This window comes from Canis lupus, chromosome 3 (genome assembly GCF_003254725.2).
Source record: "Canis lupus dingo isolate Sandy chromosome 3, ASM325472v2, whole genome shotgun sequence".
Classification (NCBI taxonomy): Eukaryota; Metazoa; Chordata; class Mammalia; order Carnivora; family Canidae; genus Canis; species Canis lupus.
In genome coordinates, this window is record NC_064245.1 from 62,234,026 (window position 1) to 62,254,825 (window position 20,800).

Genomic DNA, 20,800 nt, shown 5'->3' on the forward strand with positions numbered 1-20,800 from the left:
AAGAACAGCCCCCCACCCCGGCCACGGTGGGCAGGGCTGACAGGGCTGACCTCCTTTCAAACAGGGATGGACTACTGATTCTCCCTCTCCAGGCATCTGCGAAGGGCAGGCTCTAGTCCAGCACCAACGGGCGTCAGGACGGCCCCGGAAGATTGCCGGCCGCCGGCCTGCAGGACGTGGAGCAGCTGAGCGCATAGCCGCTCAGTCCTTTCTTGGGAGGGCCGCCCTCCCGCCCTCCCGCCCCCCTGCCCCCCCCCACCCCGCTCTGTGTGCACTCGGCCAGTACGCGGCTGGGGCTGCCCTCCAGCTCTCAGAGCACGCGGCCAGCTCGGCGGCTGGGGACGCCCTCCCGCCACCCTGGGACCCCCGCCCAGCTCTGCCCACACCACCGCACACTGTAGCCCGCCCACGACCTCTGGGCACCGAGGCGAGGCTGGGTCTGCGCTCACTGCCGAGCCCTCGGCACCAGGCAGGGCAGGCACCCAGTGCACCCGGCTGAACCAACGCAGGACTGCGTGCGCGCGTCCGTACCGGGCCCCCCGCGGACGGTCACAAACGTCCTTGGGCGCTGGGGAAGCTCCGTCTCGCAGGCCCACAGGAGGGTGCTCCCGCGGACAGGGGAGGCCACATGCACGGAAGCGCCCGTGAGCCTGCCCCCGGGGTACCCCGGACGCCCGCCGGCGAGGGGCCCGGACTGGTCTGCGTCGCGGCCCAACCCGGACGGAGCTAGCGCGGGAAGTCGGGCGGACGCCCCGCCCACCCGCCACAGGAGCGCGACGCCCCTCTCCTGACGTCATCTTCTACAGCCAGCCGCAGAGCCGGCCGCGGATGCCGCCATGATACGTTACGGCAGCCGACCGGCTTCGCTCGGCTTCGCCACGAAGCCTCCGGCCGAGGCCCCGCCCCTTGGGAGACGTCACCGTGGCCCGCCCGGGCGGGCGCCGCCATATTGGGGGTCCTCGCCGCGGGCGCGTAGGTGTCTTCATAAGATGCCGGCTCGGCGGTTCTCTGCTTTCTCCCCCCAAGATGGCGTCCATGCGGGAGAGCGACACGGGCCTGTGGCTGCACAACAAGCTGGGGGCCACCGACGAGCTGTGGGCGCCGCCCAGCATCGCGTCCCTGCTCACCGCCGCGGTCATCGACAACATCCGCCTCTGCTTCCACGGCCTCTCATCCGCCGTGAAGCTCAAGCTGCTGCTCGGGACGCTGCACCTCCCGCGCCGCACTGTGGACGAGGTGAGGGGGGCGGCGGTGGGGGCGCGGGGCCGCCCCTTCCCGTGACCCGAGACCCCGGGCCTTGGCCCCCTCCTCTCCGACAGTCCCTGCGGACTCTCTCCAGCTCTGTCCCGGGCCCTCAGGGCCACCTGGAATCCCCCCGGACCCCCACGCCCCCTCCGCACGGACCCTGGTCCCCGGACCCCCACGCCCCCTCCGCACGGACCCTGGTCCCCGGACCCCCACGCCCCCTCCACACGGACCCTGGTCCCCGGACCCCCACGCCCCCTCCCCACGGACCCTCCCCACGGACCCTGGTCCCCGGACCCCCACGCCCCCTCCCCACGGACCCTGGTCCCCGGACCCCCACGCCCCCTCCGCACGGACCCTCGTCCCCGGACCCCCACGCCCCCTCCCCACGGATCCTCCCCACGGACCCTGGTCCCCGGACCCCCACGCCCCCTCCCCACGGACCCTGGTCCCCGGACCCCCACGCCCCCTCCGCACGGACCCTCGTCCCCGGACCCCCACGCCCCCTCCCCACGGACCCTCCCCACGGACCCTGGTCCCCGGACCCCCACGCTCCCTCCCCACGGACCCTGGTCCCCGGACCCCCACGCCCCCTCCCCACGGACCCTCCCCACGGACCCTGGTCCCCGGACCCCCACGCCCCCTCCGCACGGACCCTGGTCCCCGGACCCCCACGCCCCCTCCCCACGGACCCTCCCCACGGACCCTGGTCCCCGGACCCCCACGCTCCCTCCCCACGGACCCTGGTCCCCGGACCCCCACGCCCCCTCCGCACGGACCCTCGTCCCCGGACCCCCACGCCCCCTCCCCACGGACCCTCCCCACGGACCCTGGTCCCCGGACCCCCACGCTCCCTCCACACGGACCCTGGTCCCCGGACCCCCACGCCCCCTCCGCACGGACCCTCGTCCCCGGACCCCCACGCCCCCTCCCCACGGATCCTCCCCACGGACCCTGGTCCCCGGACCCCCACGCCCCCTCCCCACGGACCCTGGTCCCCGGACCCCCACGCCCCCTCCGCACGGACCCTGGTCCCCGGACCCCCACGCCCCCTCCCCACGGACCCTCCCCACGGACCCTGGTCCCCGGACCCCCACGCCCCCTCCGCACGGACCCTCGTCCCCGGACCCCCACGCCCCCTCCCCACGGACCCTCCCCACGGACCCTGGTCCCCGGACCCCCACGCTCCCTCCACACGGACCCTGGTCCCCGGACCCCCACGCCCCCTCCGCACGGACCCTCGTCCCCGGACCCCCACGCCCCCTCCCCACGGATCCTCCCCACGGACCCTGGTCCCCGGACCCCCACGCCCCCTCCCCACGGACCCTGGTCCCCGGACCCCCACGCTCCCTCCCCACGGACCCTGGTCCCCGGACCCCCACGCCCCCTCCGCACGGACCCTCGTCCCCGGACCCCCACGCCCCCTCCCCACGGATCCTCCCCACGGACCCTGGTCCCCGGACCCCCACGCCCCCTCCCCACGGACCCTGGTCCCCGGACCCCCACGCCCCCTCCGCACGGACCCTGGTCCCCGGACCCCCACGCCCCCTCCCCACGGACCCTCCCCACGGACCCTGGTCCCCGGACCCCCACGCCCCCTCCGCACGGACCCTCGTCCCCGGACCCCCACGCCCCCTCCCCACGGACCCTCCCCACGGACCCTGGTCCCCGGACCCCCACGCTCCCTCCACACGGACCCTCGTCCCCGGACCCCCACGCCCCCTCCCCACGGACCCTCGTCCCCGGACCCCCACGCCCCCTCCCCACGGACCCTCCTCCCCAGACCCCCACGACCCCTCCCCACGGACCCTCCTCCCCGGACCCCCACGCCCCCTCCCCACGGACCCTCGTCCCCTGACCCCCACGCCCCCTCCCGACGGATCCTCTTTCGGGACCCCCAACCCCCCTACCCATGGACCCTCATCCCCGGACCCCTACCGACCCTCTCCCTCGGGACCATCCCCCCCGCACCCTCCCCGAGCCCAGGTTGTTGGCTGGGAGGGTCTGGGCTGGGGGCAGAGGTGCCGGCCGGCTCTGGACTGTTCTGTCCACCTTACGGAATAGCCACTTGTTTGGGGCCCTGTATTCTTTGGATTCTTTCCATGCATGAATACTTCCTGTCGTTCGAATTAGTGGATATGTGAGATTGGTTTTCTTTTTTCCCTGACGGCATATTGTGCCATTTTTCGTGTGAGGTAAACTAGTTTTTCAGAATACTGAAGCCCGGTGCTTGTTACTACTTTGTGCAGCTGCCATTGCAGTTTTTGTAAGGACGCTGCTGTGTTTTCCGAATGTGTGGGGCGGGGCGGGGAGGGGGGGGGGCGGCGGCAGGTGGGGCCTGGGGACAGATGCACCTCGGTGGGGCCACCTGCGTGCATGCCGGGTGGACTGTCCGGGCTGTCCCTGAGTAGTATCTCTGCCCCATCCATCCTGCCTGGTCCATGCCGCCCCTCCGTGCTGCCCTGTCCATCCCAGCCCCATCTATTCTGCCCCCGTCCATCCTGCCCCAGTCCGTCCCACCCCATCGGACAGTGGGTTGTGCACAGCGTTCACTGCTGTGGATACTGCCGGTGCCGAGCGTCTCGTGTTTGTATTGGGATGTGGGAAGCACACATTTCTGGGTGTAATGTCCATGAGTGGAACCCAGGTCCTGACCTTATGCTACTTGTTTCTCAGGGTGCTTGTGTCACATGAACCCCTGCTGGCTGCCTGAAGGTGTGGTGGGGTTTTCTTGTTTGTTTTCTACCAGAGTTCCTGCGCCATTTGTAAATTTATTTTCACTATTTTAAAGATTTATGTCTTTGAGAGAGAGCAGGCAGGGGAGCGGGGAGGGGCAGAGGGGCAGAGGGAGAGGGAAGAGCAGACTACCCGCTGAGCAGGACACACACCCCCACCCCCAGATCCGGGCTGAGCCAAGGGTCGACCCTCAACCACACAGATACTCAGGTGCCCCTGTCATGACCCTGCTTTTCAACATCATATCTTTTTTAAAAAAGTTTTACTTACTTATTTGAGAGGGAGAGCATGAGCCAGGGGGAGGTGCAGAGGGTCAAGCAGGAAACCCAGCCCAGGACTGGATCCTAGGAATCCTGGATCATGACCTGAACAAAACCAAAAGTCGGTGGCTCAACTGGGCTGAACCCAGGTACCCTTGCACCATTTTTTAAATTGAGGTATAATCGACATACAACCCTAAATGAGTTTCAGACATGCAAGGCAGTGATACAATGTTTGCACATACTGCCTATCATCACCACTGTAAGTCTACCATGCCTGCAGAATCTTTTTTTCTTGGGATGAGAACTTTTAAGACTTACTCTCAGCAACTTTCAAATATACAGTATAGTGTAATTAACTATAGTCACCACATTCAATGTCTTTAATTTGTATTTGCCTTACTACTCGTGTGGTTGAGCATTTTTCATGTATTTATTCACAAATTCCTTCTTTTGTAGGAAATAATATCTTTACATCTTTTGTAGGGTTTTTCCTGATAACTTTATTTTTTTTTTTTGCAATGTAGGTTTTTTTTTTTAGGTTGTTTTTTTATATATAAATATATATGAATCTTGGCTAGCAGTCCTTTTTCAGTTATATATTTTACAGATACTTTACAGTCTTAAGTCTTTTTCACAGAACCTTTGGATGTACAGACACTCTCAGCTATAACTGGGTGCCTTTGCCAGTCTTGCCTTCCTCTGATTGGGGCTGATTTTGTCTCATTTGGGATGTGGCTCCCTGCCTGGCGGGCGGACACTTCTGCAGTCTTGTTTGAGCAGCTCAGTTTGCCTTTCACGTCGGAGTCTTCAATCTACCTGGAATTAATCATTGTGTGAAGCTGGGAATCCAGTTTTATTTTCCACAGGGATGTCCATTTAGTCCAGCACCATTACCATTTACTGAAACAGCTTCTTTTCCCTGTTGATTTGCACTGTCACTTCTGTGGGTCTGTGTCTGGGTTCTGCTCTGTTCCTTCAGGCTATTTATATACCACTGTACCAATAACCCACTAAGTCCTGTTACTGCCACTGTATGCAAAGTTTTGCCAGCTAACAGCAGAACTTCCCCCTTTATTCTTCAGGAACATCTCTGGCTATTCTTGGTTGTTTCTGTTCACATATAGATTTAATCTGCACTCCTCAGGTTACACATACAACACTTTGGGATTTTGGTTAAGACTGAGTTGAATTTGTAGTGCATTCTGGGGTAAAATCATTTTAATAATATTGAATCTCATAAATTGTGAATATGGATCTATTTAGATCTTTAATATTTGCTTAAAGCGTTCTGATTTTCTTGACAGATCTTCCATTTTCTGTTAGATGTGTTACTAGATATTTCATATTTCTTTCGCTGTCTTAAATAGTATCTGTTAAAATTTATTTTTTTAAAGATTTTATATATTCATGAGAGACAGAGAGAGAGAGAGAGAGAGAGAGAGAGAGAGAGAGGGGGGCAGACACAGGCAGAGGGAGAAACAGGCTCCATGCAGGGTGCCTGATGTGGGACTCGATCCCAGGTCTCCAGGATCACACCCTGGGCTGAAGGTGGCACTAAACAGCTGAGCCACCCAGGCGGCCCAAAATTAATTAATTAATTTATTTATTTATTTATTTATTTGTGATTTTTATTTATGATAGTCACACACAGAGAGAGAGAGAGAGAGGCAGAGACATAGGCAGAGGGAGAAGCAGGCTCCATGCACCAGGAGCCCGACGGGGGATTCAATCCCGGGTCTCCAGGATGGTGCCCTGGGCCAAAGGCAGGCGCCAAACCTCTGCGCCACCCAGGGATCCCCCCAAAATTTATTTTTAAATGTGAGTTTGTGAATACCTTCTGTGTTAAAGGCTTACTAATTGCAATAATTTTCCCATAGACTCTTTATTATTCTGTGTATTTACTAATCTCTTTCCAGTTACTTTTTATTTCTTTTCCTTGCCTTACTGTACTCAACAGGACCCCTCTAGTACATTGTCTTTTTTCTGATCACACAGTGAGAACTTTGTTTTTGCTGATAAATACGTTTACTATTATTTTTGGTAGATAGATTTTACCTGGTTAAGGAAATTCTGTTTCTAGATTTTTTTTTTTATTATTATTTTTAATTTATTTATTCATGAGAGACACACACACAGAGGGAGAGAGAGAGGCAGAGACATAGGCAGAGGGAGAAGCAGGCTCCATGCAGGGAGCCCGATGCGAGACTTGATCCCGGGACTCCAGGATCATGCCCTGAGCTGAAGGCAGGTGCTAAACCACTGAGCCACCCAGGGATCCCCTACTTCTCTTTTTTAAAAGATTATTTATTTGAGAGAGAGAGAGAGACTGCACATGCACACATGCACGCATGTGGGGGTGGAGGGGACAGTGCCGAGAGAATGAATCTCAGGCCGACTCCCCAGTGAGCACAGAGCCTGATGCAGGTCTAGATCTCGGGAGCCTGAGCCAAAGAAATCAAGAGTCGGTCACTCACCAACAGCATCACCCAGGTGCCCCTGTGTTTCACTTCTAAAGAAACTGGCAGACTGCTGTCCATGGTGGTAGTCACAGGTCACCTTCCACCAGCAGTGGACGGGGCTCCAGCTGTCCTCTTCCACAGTTGACAGTGTCTCTGTCCTTTTGGCCCTTCCTGAAGGGTTCATTGTGTGTTTCCAGCATCACTAGTGACACTGAACATCTCCTCTTGGGATGTATTTTCAAATCTTCAAGTGCATATTATTTTTAATTGATATAAATTACATTGTCTTACATACTTGTATCAAATTATTAAAATAAAACATTATTTTTAAGATTCACCCATGTTGTTCTTCATCTAATCCAAGGGTTGGCAAACTGGCCTGTGACCTATTTGAAGGTTTATGAGCTAAGAACGTTTGCACATTATTAAACGGATTGTTCAAGTGTGCATCATTACTTCTTTTTCTTTTTCTGCCAACATGGCACACAAGCCCTGAAGTCACTGTCCAGCCCTTCACAGAAAGATAAGCCAACTCCAGATCTGCTCTGCTGTGCCCCCTGTTTGGTGTCCCTGTGCATGCCCCTCTCCAGCCCTGGGTGGCAGGCTGCACACAGCTTCTCACCCATGGGGTAGAAGTGTCTGTCAAGTCATACAATGTATTTGCTTAAGTGGTGGCAGCATAATGTCCACACTCCCACCTGCAGTGCCTCATGGTCCTTATATTTCCCCCACTTCTCCCCCACTTGGTTTGGTTCACTTTTCCTTTTTGTGGATCAGCTGGTTGGAAAGTGTTTGCTACCTTATGTTCATTTGAGGCATCCATCCCAGTGTTCATTGCCTTCTCAAATTTCCGCCTTTTACATTGCCTATTAGTAACATCTGCTTTCGTTTCTGTTGGGGTTGCTATCTTGTTGATTTGCGGGGGCTTCATATTTTGGATAGTAAACTGCTGGTTTTGAACAGTTCATTACAGATTACATCTGCCATTCTGTTACCTGTTAACTTTATCATTTGTTCTTCACTGAACAGAAATATTTCATTTTAATACATAGTAATATTTTTTTGTTAATGGTTTGTACTTGGAAGTTTTAAGAAATCATTAGGTGTGCGTCTCTTGTTTCTTTTCATTTTGTAGTCCTTCCATTCACAGATGGGTCTTTGATGCGTCAGGAGTGCACCCCTCAGACATGCTGTGAGATTGGATGCCAGTTTGTTTTTTGTTTTTTTTTTTTTTAAGATTTTATTTATTCATTCATGAGAGACAGAGAGACAGAGGGAGAAGCAGGCTCCATGTAGGAAGCCCAATGTGGGACTCGATCCCGGGACCCCAGGATCTCGTTCTGAGCCAAAGGTAGACGCTCAACCACTGAGCCACCCAGTGCCCTGGGGCTTTATTTGCCTCTGTTCTAAGTCCCAGATCTCTCTCCAGCCGTGCATTTAGATGTAGGCCAACTCTTTCTCATGAATTTGTAGTGCTATGCACGTGCATGCGTGCACAGTGTGTGTGTGTGTGAGGGAGGGAGAGGGGGCGAGAGCGCATGCATTTGAACATAAGGGCATGTGATGTTCCAGTGGCCCATGCCAGGTTGTCCTCTTGGCAAGGACTGGAAGCTCCTTACATCTTCAAGTGTCTGGAGGGAGTACTTTTTTTTTTTTTTTTAAAGATTTTATTTACTTATTTGGCAAAGAGCATGAGCAGGGGGAGAAGCAGGCCAATGCAAGACTTAATCCCAGGGCCCTGGGATCATGACCTGAGCCAAACCCTCACTAACTGAGCCACCAGGTGCCCTGAAGGTGGTGTTTTTGTTGCAGATTTTGTTGAATACAAAAATGGCTTGGACCGCCGTAACAAAATACCATCGGCCAGATGGTTTAAACAATACACATTCATTTTCTTATGTTTCTGGATGCTAGGACGTGCAGGATCTAGTGCTGGCTGGTTCGGTGTCTTGCCAGGGCCATCTTCCTGGCTTGCAGATGGCAGCCTCCTGGCTGTGCTCAGGCAGTAGGAGAGTTCTGCGATCTCTTTTATATGAAGGCACCACTCCCGTTGCGGAAGCCCTGCCCTCAGGATCTTATTACCTCCTGCTACCACCACACTGGGGATTGGGTCTCAGTGTCTAGTTTGAGGGACACATTCAGTCCATAACAGCAATCTCTTTGGTTTTAACCAACCTACCTCCCTCTTTCTTCCTTTCTTCCTTACATCTTTATAAAATATGCGTTTTGCCTCATGGTTGTTGTATTGCCTCATGGTTTGCTGGGGTGTTGGAACAAAGGACCACAGGCTAGGTGGCTTAGACCTACAGAAGTACTGGGCAGTCCTGGTGGCTCAGCGGTTTAGTGCCGCCTTCAGTCCAGGGTGTGTTCCTGGGGACCCAGGATCAAGTCCCATGTCGGGCTCCCTGCATGGAGCCTGCTTCTCCCTCTGCCTGTGTTTCTGCCTCTCTCTCTCTCTCTCTCTCTGTGTCTCTCTCTCTGTGTGTGTGTGTGTCTTTCATGAATAAATAGATGAAATCTTAAAAAAAAAAAAATTCAGAAGTACACTGTCCCACAGCACGGGGTGGGCTCGGCCTTGGCAGCTGGTGGCATCACTCCCACCATCGTGTCCCTTTGTCCTCACCTTGTCTTTCTTCTGTGTCCAGATTTTCCATCTCTACAAGGACACCAGTTGTGTTGGATGAGGCCTCCCCTAGTGGCTTCCTTGTAACGTGACCACCTCTGTAAAGGCCCTGTTTCCAAACACAGCCTTCTTCTGAGTTAAGACTCCAAGGTATCTTTTTGCAAGAGTACAGTTCAGCTGAAGACCCTAGCTTTTCATGAGCATAGGTGGATTCTCGGTGTATCTTGTGCTTTCTTGTGAGCTGTTTTGAGAGCAGGTCTTGTGCCTTCCTGGTGTCTGTACCCCTAATGGCCCACGTCACCCGCTCTCAGGAGAGACTCTCTAGCCTGGGTGAGTCTCATCTTGGTGAGGCTTCTGTGTCACTGCGTGTGTGGCCTCCTTTCCACTGCTCTGTGGGATATTCTGGACCTGGTTGGTGCCCACACTCAACCTCCTGAGGAACCGCCAGCCGGGCTCCCAGTGTCCATGCCTGGCAGCAGTCCCGAGGGCTCCAACATTTACTGTCTTCTATCTTTCTGATGCTGGTCTCCCCGGGTGTGTGAGCTGTGCCCGCCCACTGGGTCCATGTCACCTTTGTGGCCTGTCCCCTTCTACCTTGTCCTCTGCGAGCATGGGTGCACGGGAGGTTCCTCACAGTCTGTTTCTTGTTCTCCATGCTGTGAGGGTGAACTGCCGACAGTGGAACCTGCTGTCTTACTGAGCCCCTTGAGATGCTTTTAGAGAGGAGTAATTTTCTATACATAATTTTATTTTGCCTGAGATGGGTTTTATCCTTGACTCATTGGAGTGAGGAACACAAGTAAAAATATTTTTCACTTTGTGCCTTTTGGGTTTTGGTATGGAACAGAGCTTATAGCTCGGCTAAGGAGAAGGGGCAGGTGGTGGGCAGGCCATTCTTCTACAACAAAGAGCCCCCACCACAGATGTTTACAGTTTCTGCCATGAAAAGAACACATGTCTGCATATTTCCAGAGATGGCCTTCTAGAGTGGGTCTGCCAATGCCTAGGTCTGTGTGGGGCTGACAGTGTCAGAATCAAACACCTGGGAGCTTTGACTTTGGTGCTGGATGTGCTAGGGTGTGGGGACTCCAGGGCAGCAGGGCAGGTGGCAAGGGCAGGAGTGACAAACCTAATGTCTGGGGAACGGAAAGGCTCTGGCCCATTCCCGAGAGACTGCGTGACAGGGCTGGGGGGGGCGGGCAGTGGGAGCCCTGCACCACCTTCTGGCCCCCCTGCCGAGCATGGTGAGGCCCTCGCAGTGGCTGCCTGGTCCCAGAGGTGCCCCAAGGTGCGGGTGTTGGTGACCTGGTGCGGGTTCTCAGGAACACGCCCTCAGATGACAGCCTTCCCCTCTCCTGTTGTGCAGGCACCAGGAGCCATCAAGGAGGCTGTGGGGAGATGAGGCGACCCCGGGGGACAGTGGGTGGGCCATGGGCCAAGGTGGGCGTACTCAGTGCAAGTGGGCATCGCTGCCTGGCCCAGGGAAATGGGTGGCCATTGGGTGGGGGGATGGAGGGAGAGCCCACAGGTTCTCGTGAAGACGAGTCCAGGTGTGTTGGCAGTGGCCACAGAGGTTGGATGCATCGTGTGCCCCTCAGGATGTGCGCTGGCAGGATGCAAGGGGCGCTCTCCTCTATTTAAAAACAAAGATGCGTGGATGCTGGCTTCTGCCCAGCTCTAGTCCTATGTCCCTAGCAAGATGCTGATGTGGGTCAGAGGGCTGGGCAGGTGGGGTCCGGGCAGCCATGTGGCTGCCTAGTTGGCTGTTGGGATGCGTGCACATGCATGTGCACGCACTTAAACACCCCGGCTCAGGACTAATCTCTCTCCTTTCTTGGCAGATGAAGGGCGCCCTGGCGGAGATTATCCAGCTGGCCACCTTGGACTCCGATCCCTGGGTTCTCATGGTAGCTGACATCCTCAAGTCCTTTCCTGACACAGGCTCGCTTAACCTTGACCTCGAAGAACAGAATCCCAACGTTCAAGATATTTTAGGAGAACTCAGAGAAAAGGGTATTTGTGTGTGTGTGTTATGCTGGGAGGAGGGAAACGGGTCTTCCTTTTAAAACATCTTTTCTAAAGTGGATTTGACATCCAGAGCATTGCATCATGTGCAGTACAGCATGTTATGTTTCCTTGACTGCTTATATCTCCTACCCCTACCCCCACCCCGCCACAGCCCCAGCTTCTGACTGGCCTTGAGAAGCAAGCTCAGGACGGCCCACAAGCTGCTGCTCACTGCGCTTGCTGGATCCAAGTGTGTTACTGTTTGCATATTCAGACGCCCTCTCCCTGCTCAGCTCATTGAGGCCACAGCTCTGCCCATTCAGGTTGCAGCTCCAGAGCCTAGAACATTCCCTGGCACAGAGTATGGGGAAAGGATGAGTTCAGTTTAGAACATGAACTGAAAACCACTGAGAAAATACAAACAGAAAGAACACAGAGGAGGAGGTGGGCTTCCTCCCCAGGTCCCTCTCCTGGTTCACACAGCTGCATCTGGCATGCCCCTTAGAGACGGAACCCATGCTGCTGCAGGGCCAGTGGTTGGCACCCCCTGCAGGTGGCCCCTGCCACCTCTGCTACCCATGAGGTGACCACCCCTCCACCCTCTGTCAGTTTTCACTCGGCCACCCCATGCCTGTCTGGGTGATGTCTCTGGGCTGGGAAGGGCCTGTTCTGTTTGCGGCTGGAGGTGGGCTTCTTGGCCGCTGGGAGTCCTGGGGGCGTCCAGGTCCTAGAGGGGGTGGTGTGGCGGGAGGGGTGCACAGGAAGGGGGATGAGTTCTGAATCCAAGTGCTGCTTCTGAGGGCTGGGAGGACCGCTGGGTGGGGGCCCATGGGGATTGGCGGGGAGGAGCCTGTGGCCACCGCAGACTTTGCCTCTCCTGCCGCTCAGGGCATGTCTCGGTATTGCTGCTGCCCTGGACACCTAGAACACACTCTGGGAAGGTTGTACTGCTGTATGTCCATGGTGCCCCAGAGTGACAAGCAGCCAGCCAGCCAGGACATCCTAACCCTCATGCCCAGCAGGTCCTGGGGGTTGGGGTGGGGACATCCCAGCTGCAGGGCCACCCACTTGACAAGCAGCCGTGTTGGCGGCCTTGACTGTTGGGTGATGGTGGAGTGGAGCCCCTGGGCAGTCTGACCTGTTTTCTGTTTTGAAAACAAGGTGGAAGATCCAGGACCGTAAGTAGGAGACAGCACTTTAGATGGTGTTTTCACACGAGCTGTGCAAGCCAGGGCCTGTGTGAGGGGGATGCAGCTCCTAATGTGCTGTGTTGGTTCTCGAATGAGCAGTGAACGAGTGTGAAGCGTCTGCCATGCTGCCGCTAGAGTGCCAGTACTTGAATAAAAACGCCCTGACGACCCTCGCCGGACCCCTCACTCCCCCAGTGAAACACTTTCAATTAAAGAGGAAACCGAAGAGCGCCACGCTGAGAGCGGAGCTCCTGCAGAAATGTGAGTGCCCCATTCTGGAAGGCCCAGCATGCGAGGGATCTGATGCTGAGAAATGGTGCCTCTGTTTTCCTCTGTGGTTTTATTTCTAGAGTTCCTTTAGAGTGTATGGTCCCTGAACTGTTCAAGACAGCCGGCTACGTAAAGTTGTGGGGTTTTGTTATTTTTTTTTTAGAAATTTATTTATTACCATGCTAAACTGTATTTTAAATCTATTTTAGAAACGTCAGAAGTTTTACGTTAAAAGTGTCTCTTTCTAATCTTTGTTACAACGGTGAAATCTGCAGATGAGTCCTGTGGGCCGTAAGAAGGGCAGCCCTCTGAAGGCTCACAGGAGGCCTGACCCTCACTCCTATAACTTCGCCTTTTGCTGGAGTTGCAGAGGATGTCCCTTTAACCTTAAAGATGTTTGGTCATTTTATTTTATGTTTCTCTAAATAGTGATGTATAAAATGTGTATGGAGGTATTTGCCAGGAAAAAGGCAGGGTAATTGATTTCTTCAACCAAATTGCAAAGTATGAATTGCAAGAACTTTTATTTTGAATGGCCATGAAATTGGTATTAACCATACGCACAAATGGCCTGATTGCAGAGAATCTGAATAAAACATAGCCTTCATGACCTTAGCATCCCAGGCTCGGGGTGGCTCTGTGGCTTCTCAGAGCCAGTGGGACACAGTGAAGCCTCCCATGCTTCCCCTTCCCTGTTCCCATGGAGCCAGCTCTGGAAAACCACGTCTCCTTCCACTGATTGATGCATGTGTGGGGAGACACATTGGGCTTTGCCCAGTGCCCAGCAGTGAGGATGTGCCACCGGCTGCCCCGAGGCCTCCCTACGGCCCACTCTCTGGGCCCCTCTAGGAAGGATGGCCCCCTGGCTCTGGTTCCTCGAAAGTAGGTTTGGCTCAGTGGAGGATGTGACATTGGAAGTCGTGCCAGTTCTCTCTGGGAAGGCATAAATGTTTGGGAAAGGGAGCCCTGTGTCTGCATGAATGCACCCAGTGCGACCTCTTCATAACATACTTAGCCTGCAGTGAAGGGCGTGTTGCTGACTTGACGCATCTTCTTGCAGCCACCGAGACGGCCCAGCAGCTGAAGAGGAGTGCAGGGGTGCCTTTCCACGCCAAGGGCCGGGGGCTTCTCCGGAAGATGGACACCACGAGTAAGGCTGGCCCCCAGCTCTGAGCCCTCATTGCTCATCAGAGACCAGGCCCCACCTCAAGGGTTCTGTCTTTTTTGTTTGTGGTGTCATTTAAATGTTGGGATGTGCGTGGGTCGTGGGCCCTGTAGGTGTCTTTGGTTGTATTGGTGAAAGGAGCACACGAGATGAGGAGAGAGCCCAGGGGAAATTTCAGGTTTTCCGACAAAAGGACCTGGAAGCATATGCAGGAGCCTGACCAGAACTTGAGGGAGATGCTGGTTTGTGTCCCTCTCTGTGTGGGGAACAGTGTGCCTGCCCTGTGCGCAGGACTCCCCCTTCTTTGGGGAGGGAAGGGGCACCCCCTCCAATGGAGAGCGAGCTGCCTGAGGCAGCTATTCCAGGGCCCACCTTCTTCCCTCCCTCAGAGTTGGAAGCAGAAGCCCTGCGTGCCTGCACACAGGGCAGACATAAGAATGTGGGTTGCCCTGGGGCTTGCCACCAGAAGGCCCTGGACAGACACCCCAAAGGGCAAGAGGGCAGGTTGCCCACTGTCCTGCGTTCCAGGGCCCAGCACTGACCAAACCACAGGGAAGCTGGGTCACCTGAAAACAAAACAGATGCGCCTGTGGGCCTAAAGGGAAGCCTTGTGGGGGCCCCTCCTATAGGGCCCATCCCAGCAAGGTTCCCGAGGGCAGGGGCATGGTCACTATGCCCTTGACCCAGCATCCAGTTCAGGGTCCCATTGGCTGTGCTGGAAGGGGCCATGCATGCCCCGGGCCCACATCACGGTGTGAGATCTGCATGTGAGTGGGTTTGGGCACAAGTGCCCAAATGGAGTCCTAGAGGTGGGAGCAGGGAGGCACCAGATGCTGGGGGACAGGTCCAGGCCCTGTTCAGGAGACACCATCCCTGTGTCAGGCGACTGCATTTGGACATAGTTGGGGACAGGGGAAGGTGATCCTTGCTGCACAGTGTGGGAGGGTCTAGCCTTGAGCAGAGCTGTTTGCCCAGAGGTGCAAGAGGGAAGCCAGGTTGAGCATCGTGTGGCATCTTTGTTTTTGTTGGTGTTCTTGGCAAAAATGTCAGATTGGCTGTGATGTCATCATTTCCATTGCCTTGCTCCTTTTTTATTTTTATTTTTTTAAGATTTTATTTACTTATTCATGAAAGACAGAGAGAGAGAGAGGCAGAGACACAGGCAGAGGGAGAAGCAGGCTCCACGCAGGGAGCCTGATGCGGGACTCGATCCTGGGTCTCGAGGATCACACCATGGGCTGAAGGCGGCGCTAAACCGCTGAGCCACCTGGGCTGCCCTGCCTTGCTCTTTGATGCGATGCCTGAGCGCGTCGCCACCTGGTGGTCAGGTCTCCCCACCCCCACCCCCCCCACAGAGACACAAGTCCCCTGGGGTCAGGGTCACATCTGCAGAGCATCCCGCAGGCTTGCAGTTGGGGGTGGGCGCTGGGCCGGCAAGCAGGTGGCAGAGCACCCCCTCCATTTAGAGCATGCTGGCGGGGTGGCCTCTGTCCTTATAGAAAACCCATCACCTGAAGTCCTGCCTCACGGGGGCAGCCCCGTCCAGGTGGCCACTGATGGGCACCATCCTCTCTGCAGCCCCGCTCAAAGGCATCCCGAAGCAGGCGCCCTTCAGAAGCCCCACCACTCCCAGTGTCTTCAGCCCTGCTGGGAACCGGACCCCCATCCCGCCTTCAAGGACCCCTCTGCGGAAGGAGCGGGGAGTGAAGGTGGGCTCCGCCCCTCCGGCCTTGGCGGCCTCCCCAGACCGGCCCCGGCATTCCTCACCGCACAGCTAAGGGTGGGCTCCTGTCTATTGGCAGCTGCTTGACATTTCCGAGCTGGATATGGTGGGTGCTGGCCGAGAGGCAAAGAGAAGGAGGAAGACACTGGGTACGTACTTGGGGCTCCCCCACCATAGCCTGCTCTCCCCAACTTACCCCTTCCTTTTTTCATGGGGACCTGTGTTTCTCAAGCCACCAGTGGCTTCTGTGTCTCAACAAGACCGCAACACAATGGCCGACCTGTCCTAAAACTAGCCCAGTGTGTTCTTTGCCCAGAGACTGTGAAGCACACACTCAGTGTGGCTAGCATGGGCCCCTCCCACACCCCGGGGGTCTGCTCGGCCTGCTTGTGGGGTGCTGTGCAGTCGGGGGACTGGCGAGGACTTTGCTTTGTCGGCAGATGCAGAAGTGGTGGAAAAGCCAGCCAAGGAAGAGACCGTCGTGGAGAACGCCACCCCGGACTACGCGGCTGGCCTGGTGTCCACGCAGGTAGGCCGTGTGTGCTCCCACTTGTCCTGGTGGTCAACCACAGAATGTGCTCCGTGGGGGATGTGTGTGGATGTGGGTGCGAGAGGCAACGCTGGCCAGAGGCCCAGGGAGCATCGCAGTAGCGTGAAGAGCAGGCACACACTGTGTGCTCTCTGCGAGGTCTCCTCAGCGATCTCCTCAGTGCGGTGACTTGGTTTCCCCTGTCGGGTGAGGTGAGGGTCAGTGGCCTAGCGCAGCCTGCTTCTTGGAGTCTCGTCCACGCGGACCGTGCAGGTGCAGCCCATGGGGATAGGGCTGCAAGCCAAGGCTGGAGAAAGGCCTTGGAGCCACAGGTTTCTGGGCGATGGTTTTGTTTCTTCCTGCTGTGGGGCTGTTTCCTCACTTCGTACGAGGAGGGGTCTTCCCTTGGTTGTTGGTATTCATGGCAGAGGAAGACTGGCAGCCCTTCTTTCCTCAGAGGCGGCTGATTTGGAAAGCTCCCCAAGCAGACAAGCAGCTCTGGATGGGGGGTGGCGGGGAGGTCCAGCACAGCCAGGCGCCCCTTCCCCAGCCCTTAGGACCGCAAGCCTGCCATCCTGCCCCGGGGCTGGGGGTGGAGGTTCACAGAGGAGCCAGCAGAGCCCAGCGTCCAGGAGGACTGTAAACTGTGTTCCAGAAACTCGGGTCCTTGAACAATGAGCCTGCGCTGCCATCCACGAGTTACCTGCCTGCCACGCCCAGTGTGGTCCCGGCCTCCTCCTACATCCCCAGCTCCGAGACGCCTGCAGGTCAGCCGCCACCTGGAGGTGTCCTCCTCGGACCTGTTCCCCCATGCATCCAGGGGTGTCAGGACATCTGTGCCATGTCCTCCCTGAACCATTGCTGGTCCTGACTGGAGACCCTTCTGGTCACACAAATTTCCAGGAATGAACCCAGAGTTTTCACCTGCTCTGTCCATTCTGGGGGCAAACAAGCAGTGCCCCCTTCGCACGGCCCAACAGGAGTGCATTCTGCAGGGATGGGATGGGGTGTCTGGCTGACAGTGCCTCAGGCCCCAGGGGTCCCGTCACAGTCCCAGGATCCTGAAGGGAGGTGGATCCAGGGTCACGGCCTCGACTCGGTCTCTTGCTCCACCGGGCTTGGCTGTGCCTGCCAAGAGATGGGCCTGGGAGCAGAAGCGACCAGAGGGAAGGCAGTTCCTGTCTTACTGGGGCTATGAGCAGGGGGACCTGGGCTTGGACGTCTCCTCTGCTGTCTGGAAGGGCCTAATGTCTTTAGCTCCAAGGTGGGGGCGTATGGGGGCTTATGCCCATCAGCGGGCTGGCAGTGCGGCCTGTGGTTCTGGCCCCAGCTGTGGGGACACGGAGCTGAGGTCTCAGGGTGAGCCAGGGTATGAGCAGTCAGGGCCTGGGAGGTGGGGCGGAGCCCGCCCACTTTCTCAAGGTAGGGGGGGTGGTCCCTGGCCCTGCAATCCCTTTGCCAGATATCCCTCTGCTTACAGCACCATCTTCTCGGGAAGCCGGCCTACAGGCCAGCAGGCCACCGGAGGAGCCCAGTACCCCAAGCCCCGCGCTTCCCGCGCAGTTCAAGCAGAGAGCACCCATGTACAACAGCGGCCCCAGCCCAGCAGCATCTGCACCCTCGACGCCCACTTCCCCCTTGACACCCACCACACCCCCAGCCGTCACCCCGGCTGCCCAGACACCTCCAGTGGCCATGGTGGCCCCACAGACCCAGCCCCCTGCCCAGCAGCAGCCCAAGAAGAACCTGTCTCTCACGGTAGGTGGGCCCTTGGCCGGCCCCAGGCCCGGTGGGAAGGTGGCATGGGCTCCAGATGGATATGAGTGGTGGTGCCCCTGGGGCCCAGGTACCCACACCCCCTTTCCACACTCGCAGAGAGAGCAGATGTTTGCTGCACAGGAGATGTTCAAGACAGCCAACAAAGTCACACGGCCCGAGAAGGCCCTGATCCTGGGCTTCATGGCTGGCTCCCGAGGTGGGTGTGCATGGGCAGCCCAGTGGGGTGGGGGCCAAGGGCCCCACAGGGGAGGGAAGGGACAGGCTCCTCCACCCTCCCCCCAGCCCCACCCAGCAGCCCCTGTCCTCCACAGAGAACCCGTGCCAGGAGCAGGGCGACGTGATCCAGATCAAGCTCAGCGAGCACACGGAAGACCTGCCCAAGTCCGATGGCCAGGGCAGCACCACCATGCTGGTGGACACCGTGTTCGAGATGAACTATGCCACAGGCCAGTGGACGCGCTTCAAGAAATACAAGCCCATGGCCAACGTGTCCTAGGGCTGCCCACCCACCTCTGCTTGCCTTCGCTGCGGGGTCCGCTGGGCCCCAGCCCACTGAAGCTTTTAGGTTCATTTCTCGGGGTGTTCTGGACTTATTTTTTAAATTTTAATATGGGTTACCTTTTGTGTGATTTCAGATACTTTTTTGGATTCAATATTACATTTTTGAATGTTAAAGTTAACCAAAAAAGTTATAACTTCTAATTTTAGTGACAGCTCTGCCTGTTAGACTTTTATCTTTTTTTTTTTTATTTTTTCTTAAATTCTGACCATGAGGGAGGGCTCTTCCTTGCTAGTGCGATGCTCTTCCCATCCCACGAGGTTGAGGGGACCAAGTGATGCCCAGCACAGTTGAGACCAGGGTGGGGATGGCCTGGCCCATGCCCCAGAGCAGGAGACACCGGGCCGGACATGCCACAGGCAGGTTTTGTATTTGTCTTTTGTATGGTTGTGAGCATTGAGACCAGTCTTCTGGCGCCTGTTTTCATTGTACAAACGATCTGAGTAATTAAAATATAGCTTTTCTAAAGAAAGCCCCGGAGCGGTGTTTGGGGCCAGCCCATCCTCTCTGCTCCAGGGGCTTGGTCCCTCTCAGGGTAGGAGCTGGTGGGGGCAACACAACTGTCACCCCCCTACACTGACTCAGAGCCCCAGTCAGAGGCGCTTTATCAGAGAAGATGGGAGACCTGGAGCGGAGCCGAGCACCAGCCAAGATGTTGACAGGTCTCCCCCCCTACACCTCCCCCCCACAATTCCACCTTTAAAGGGGATTTGGTCATCAGATTATTTATCCAAAGGGGAACCCAGCCTACTGTTCCTGGTATGGGCTGCACCTCCCAAGGCCCCGGCAAGGCCTGAGCGGGGCAGCCATCTGAGATGGGGTGTGTCGGGCTGTGCCAGATGCCACAGGAGCTAGGCAAGTGGGCAAAAGCCCCAAACTTCAAAATGTGATGCCGTATAAAGTAAGTCTAGAAAAAAAGCCTTTAAAATTTTTTTAATACAAAAATACTCATATACAGTTTTCCAAACACAACGTCCCACTTTAAATGTTATTTCCCCCTGACGGGCAGTTGTCACGTCTGCAGCTCAGTCTGTGACCCACAGAAGGAATTTCAAGTTTTTAAGTCTGTCCAGACCAGTGAGAGCACCGAGCGTTCCTAACAGGAGCCTGACCGCCTATTGTGTGAAGCTCCGACACCCAACAGTTCAGTTCGTATTTAATTTCTGACGGGGCATTTCACATCTCAACAGGGTACAGCGGACACCGGGACGCCCGGGACAGCCATTCACTCTAGTGACTAATGCCCAATACTGTGCTGCTTGGAGGACTGAGAATTTGGCAACAGTCATTTGCATTAATTTCCATCAAAACAGGCTTATCTTTAATTCCTGGAAATACGGTAGTTCTGGAAGGTGGGCAGTACACACCCTGTGGTTTGTATGTCAAGATCAGAACTTCAGAGGTGGCAGGAGCATGGACCTGAGTGTGTGTGTGGGGGGGGGCAAGAGGTGGGGGGAGGCGTGGTGTCCACGCGATGCGGTTCCTGATGGAACAGGCCAGATGGAGACTCCCCATGCGCCGCAGGTGCCATGCTCTGTCCCCCACAGTGGTTGCATGTCCTGACTGCGGATACCCGTGCTGGTGCCACCTCATGGGTGATGGGGAATGGTGATGCTGAGTAATCCGGAGAAGTTGGGGCAATTTTTGTTTTGTTTCTGCTTTGCATTTCATGACAAAGGACTGAAGCTGCCATTCAGAAAGACTGAATCCCCGCAAAAGAGCTCTCCAAGCTCCCCCTCAGACTCTGGGCAGAGCCCTCAGGGCTCAGCTGTCATGCTGCAGCCTCGTACTCAGATCCATAAACCAGTTTTCTAGAGATTTGCAAAGTTAGTGTTACTTGCTCATTAGGTTCAACAGTTTCTGGAAAGAGGATAACCATATTTAAAATGTTTCCAGTATTTCCTTCAGAAAGATCGTAGAATTTGAAAATATCAAAGTGATTAAAAAAATCCCAAGATTTTACTACGTCAAATACAAAAAATAAGTTAATCTGCTCCCCAAAGTGCACTGCAAGCCCAGGCTGCTGGTCTGACTGGTCCAGATGTCCCTCTGCTGGTGGGAGCGGACAGGCGAGCCCCGCGTGTGGCAGCAAGGGTGTGGGGGTGCTGCTGGGTCACCACTGAACAACCTGAGTTGTTCAGGGAAGAAGGAGCACAAATCTATGAATCAATCCAGTATTTTCTTAGGACAATGTGAGAGCAATTAGAGTTCTAAACTGAGATCCCCTCAGTCCCTGTGTCTTACCAAGCAAG

General features: G+C 56.0%; 1 protein-coding gene across 2 annotated transcripts; it reads left to right on the forward strand.

The window, feature by feature from the left end:
• Nucleotides 1-912: 912 nt before the first annotated feature.
• NELFA (negative elongation factor complex member A) lies at nucleotides 913-19,020 on the forward strand. 2 transcript variants are annotated; one of them, XM_035714208.2, is made up of 11 exons: nucleotides 913-1,236; nucleotides 11,168-11,339; nucleotides 12,623-12,784; nucleotides 13,854-13,943; nucleotides 15,495-15,667; nucleotides 15,761-15,830; nucleotides 16,122-16,210; nucleotides 16,866-16,977; nucleotides 17,691-17,968; nucleotides 18,086-18,185; nucleotides 18,301-19,020. In XM_035714208.2, exons 1-11 carry the CDS (start codon nucleotides 1,027-1,029, stop codon nucleotides 18,483-18,485), a joined length of 1,641 nt encoding a protein of 546 aa, XP_035570101.1. In that variant the 5' UTR covers nucleotides 913-1,026; the 3' UTR covers nucleotides 18,486-19,020. The 2 variants fall into 2 exon arrangements, with proteins under 2 accessions (XP_035570101.1, XP_025293132.1); XM_025437347.3 differs by having other exon boundaries at nucleotides 914-1,236; nucleotides 15,537-15,667.
• The last annotated feature ends 1,780 nt before the right edge of the window (nucleotides 19,021-20,800 follow it).

What these genes read in the sequence shown, in the direction of transcription:
- NELFA (XM_035714208.2), top strand. Translation starts at nt 1,027, where the DNA reads ATGGCGTCCATGCGGGAGAGCGACACGGGCCTGTGGCTGCACAACAAG. An exon ending in CCGGAAGATGGACACCACGA is followed by an intron (nt 13,944 to 15,494) that starts GTAAGGCTGGCC and finishes TCACGGGGGCAG; the next exon opens with CCCCGTCCAGGTGGCCACTG. An exon ending in AGAAGAACCTGTCTCTCACG is followed by an intron (nt 17,969 to 18,085) that starts GTAGGTGGGCCC and finishes CCACACTCGCAG; the next exon opens with AGAGAGCAGATGTTTGCTGC.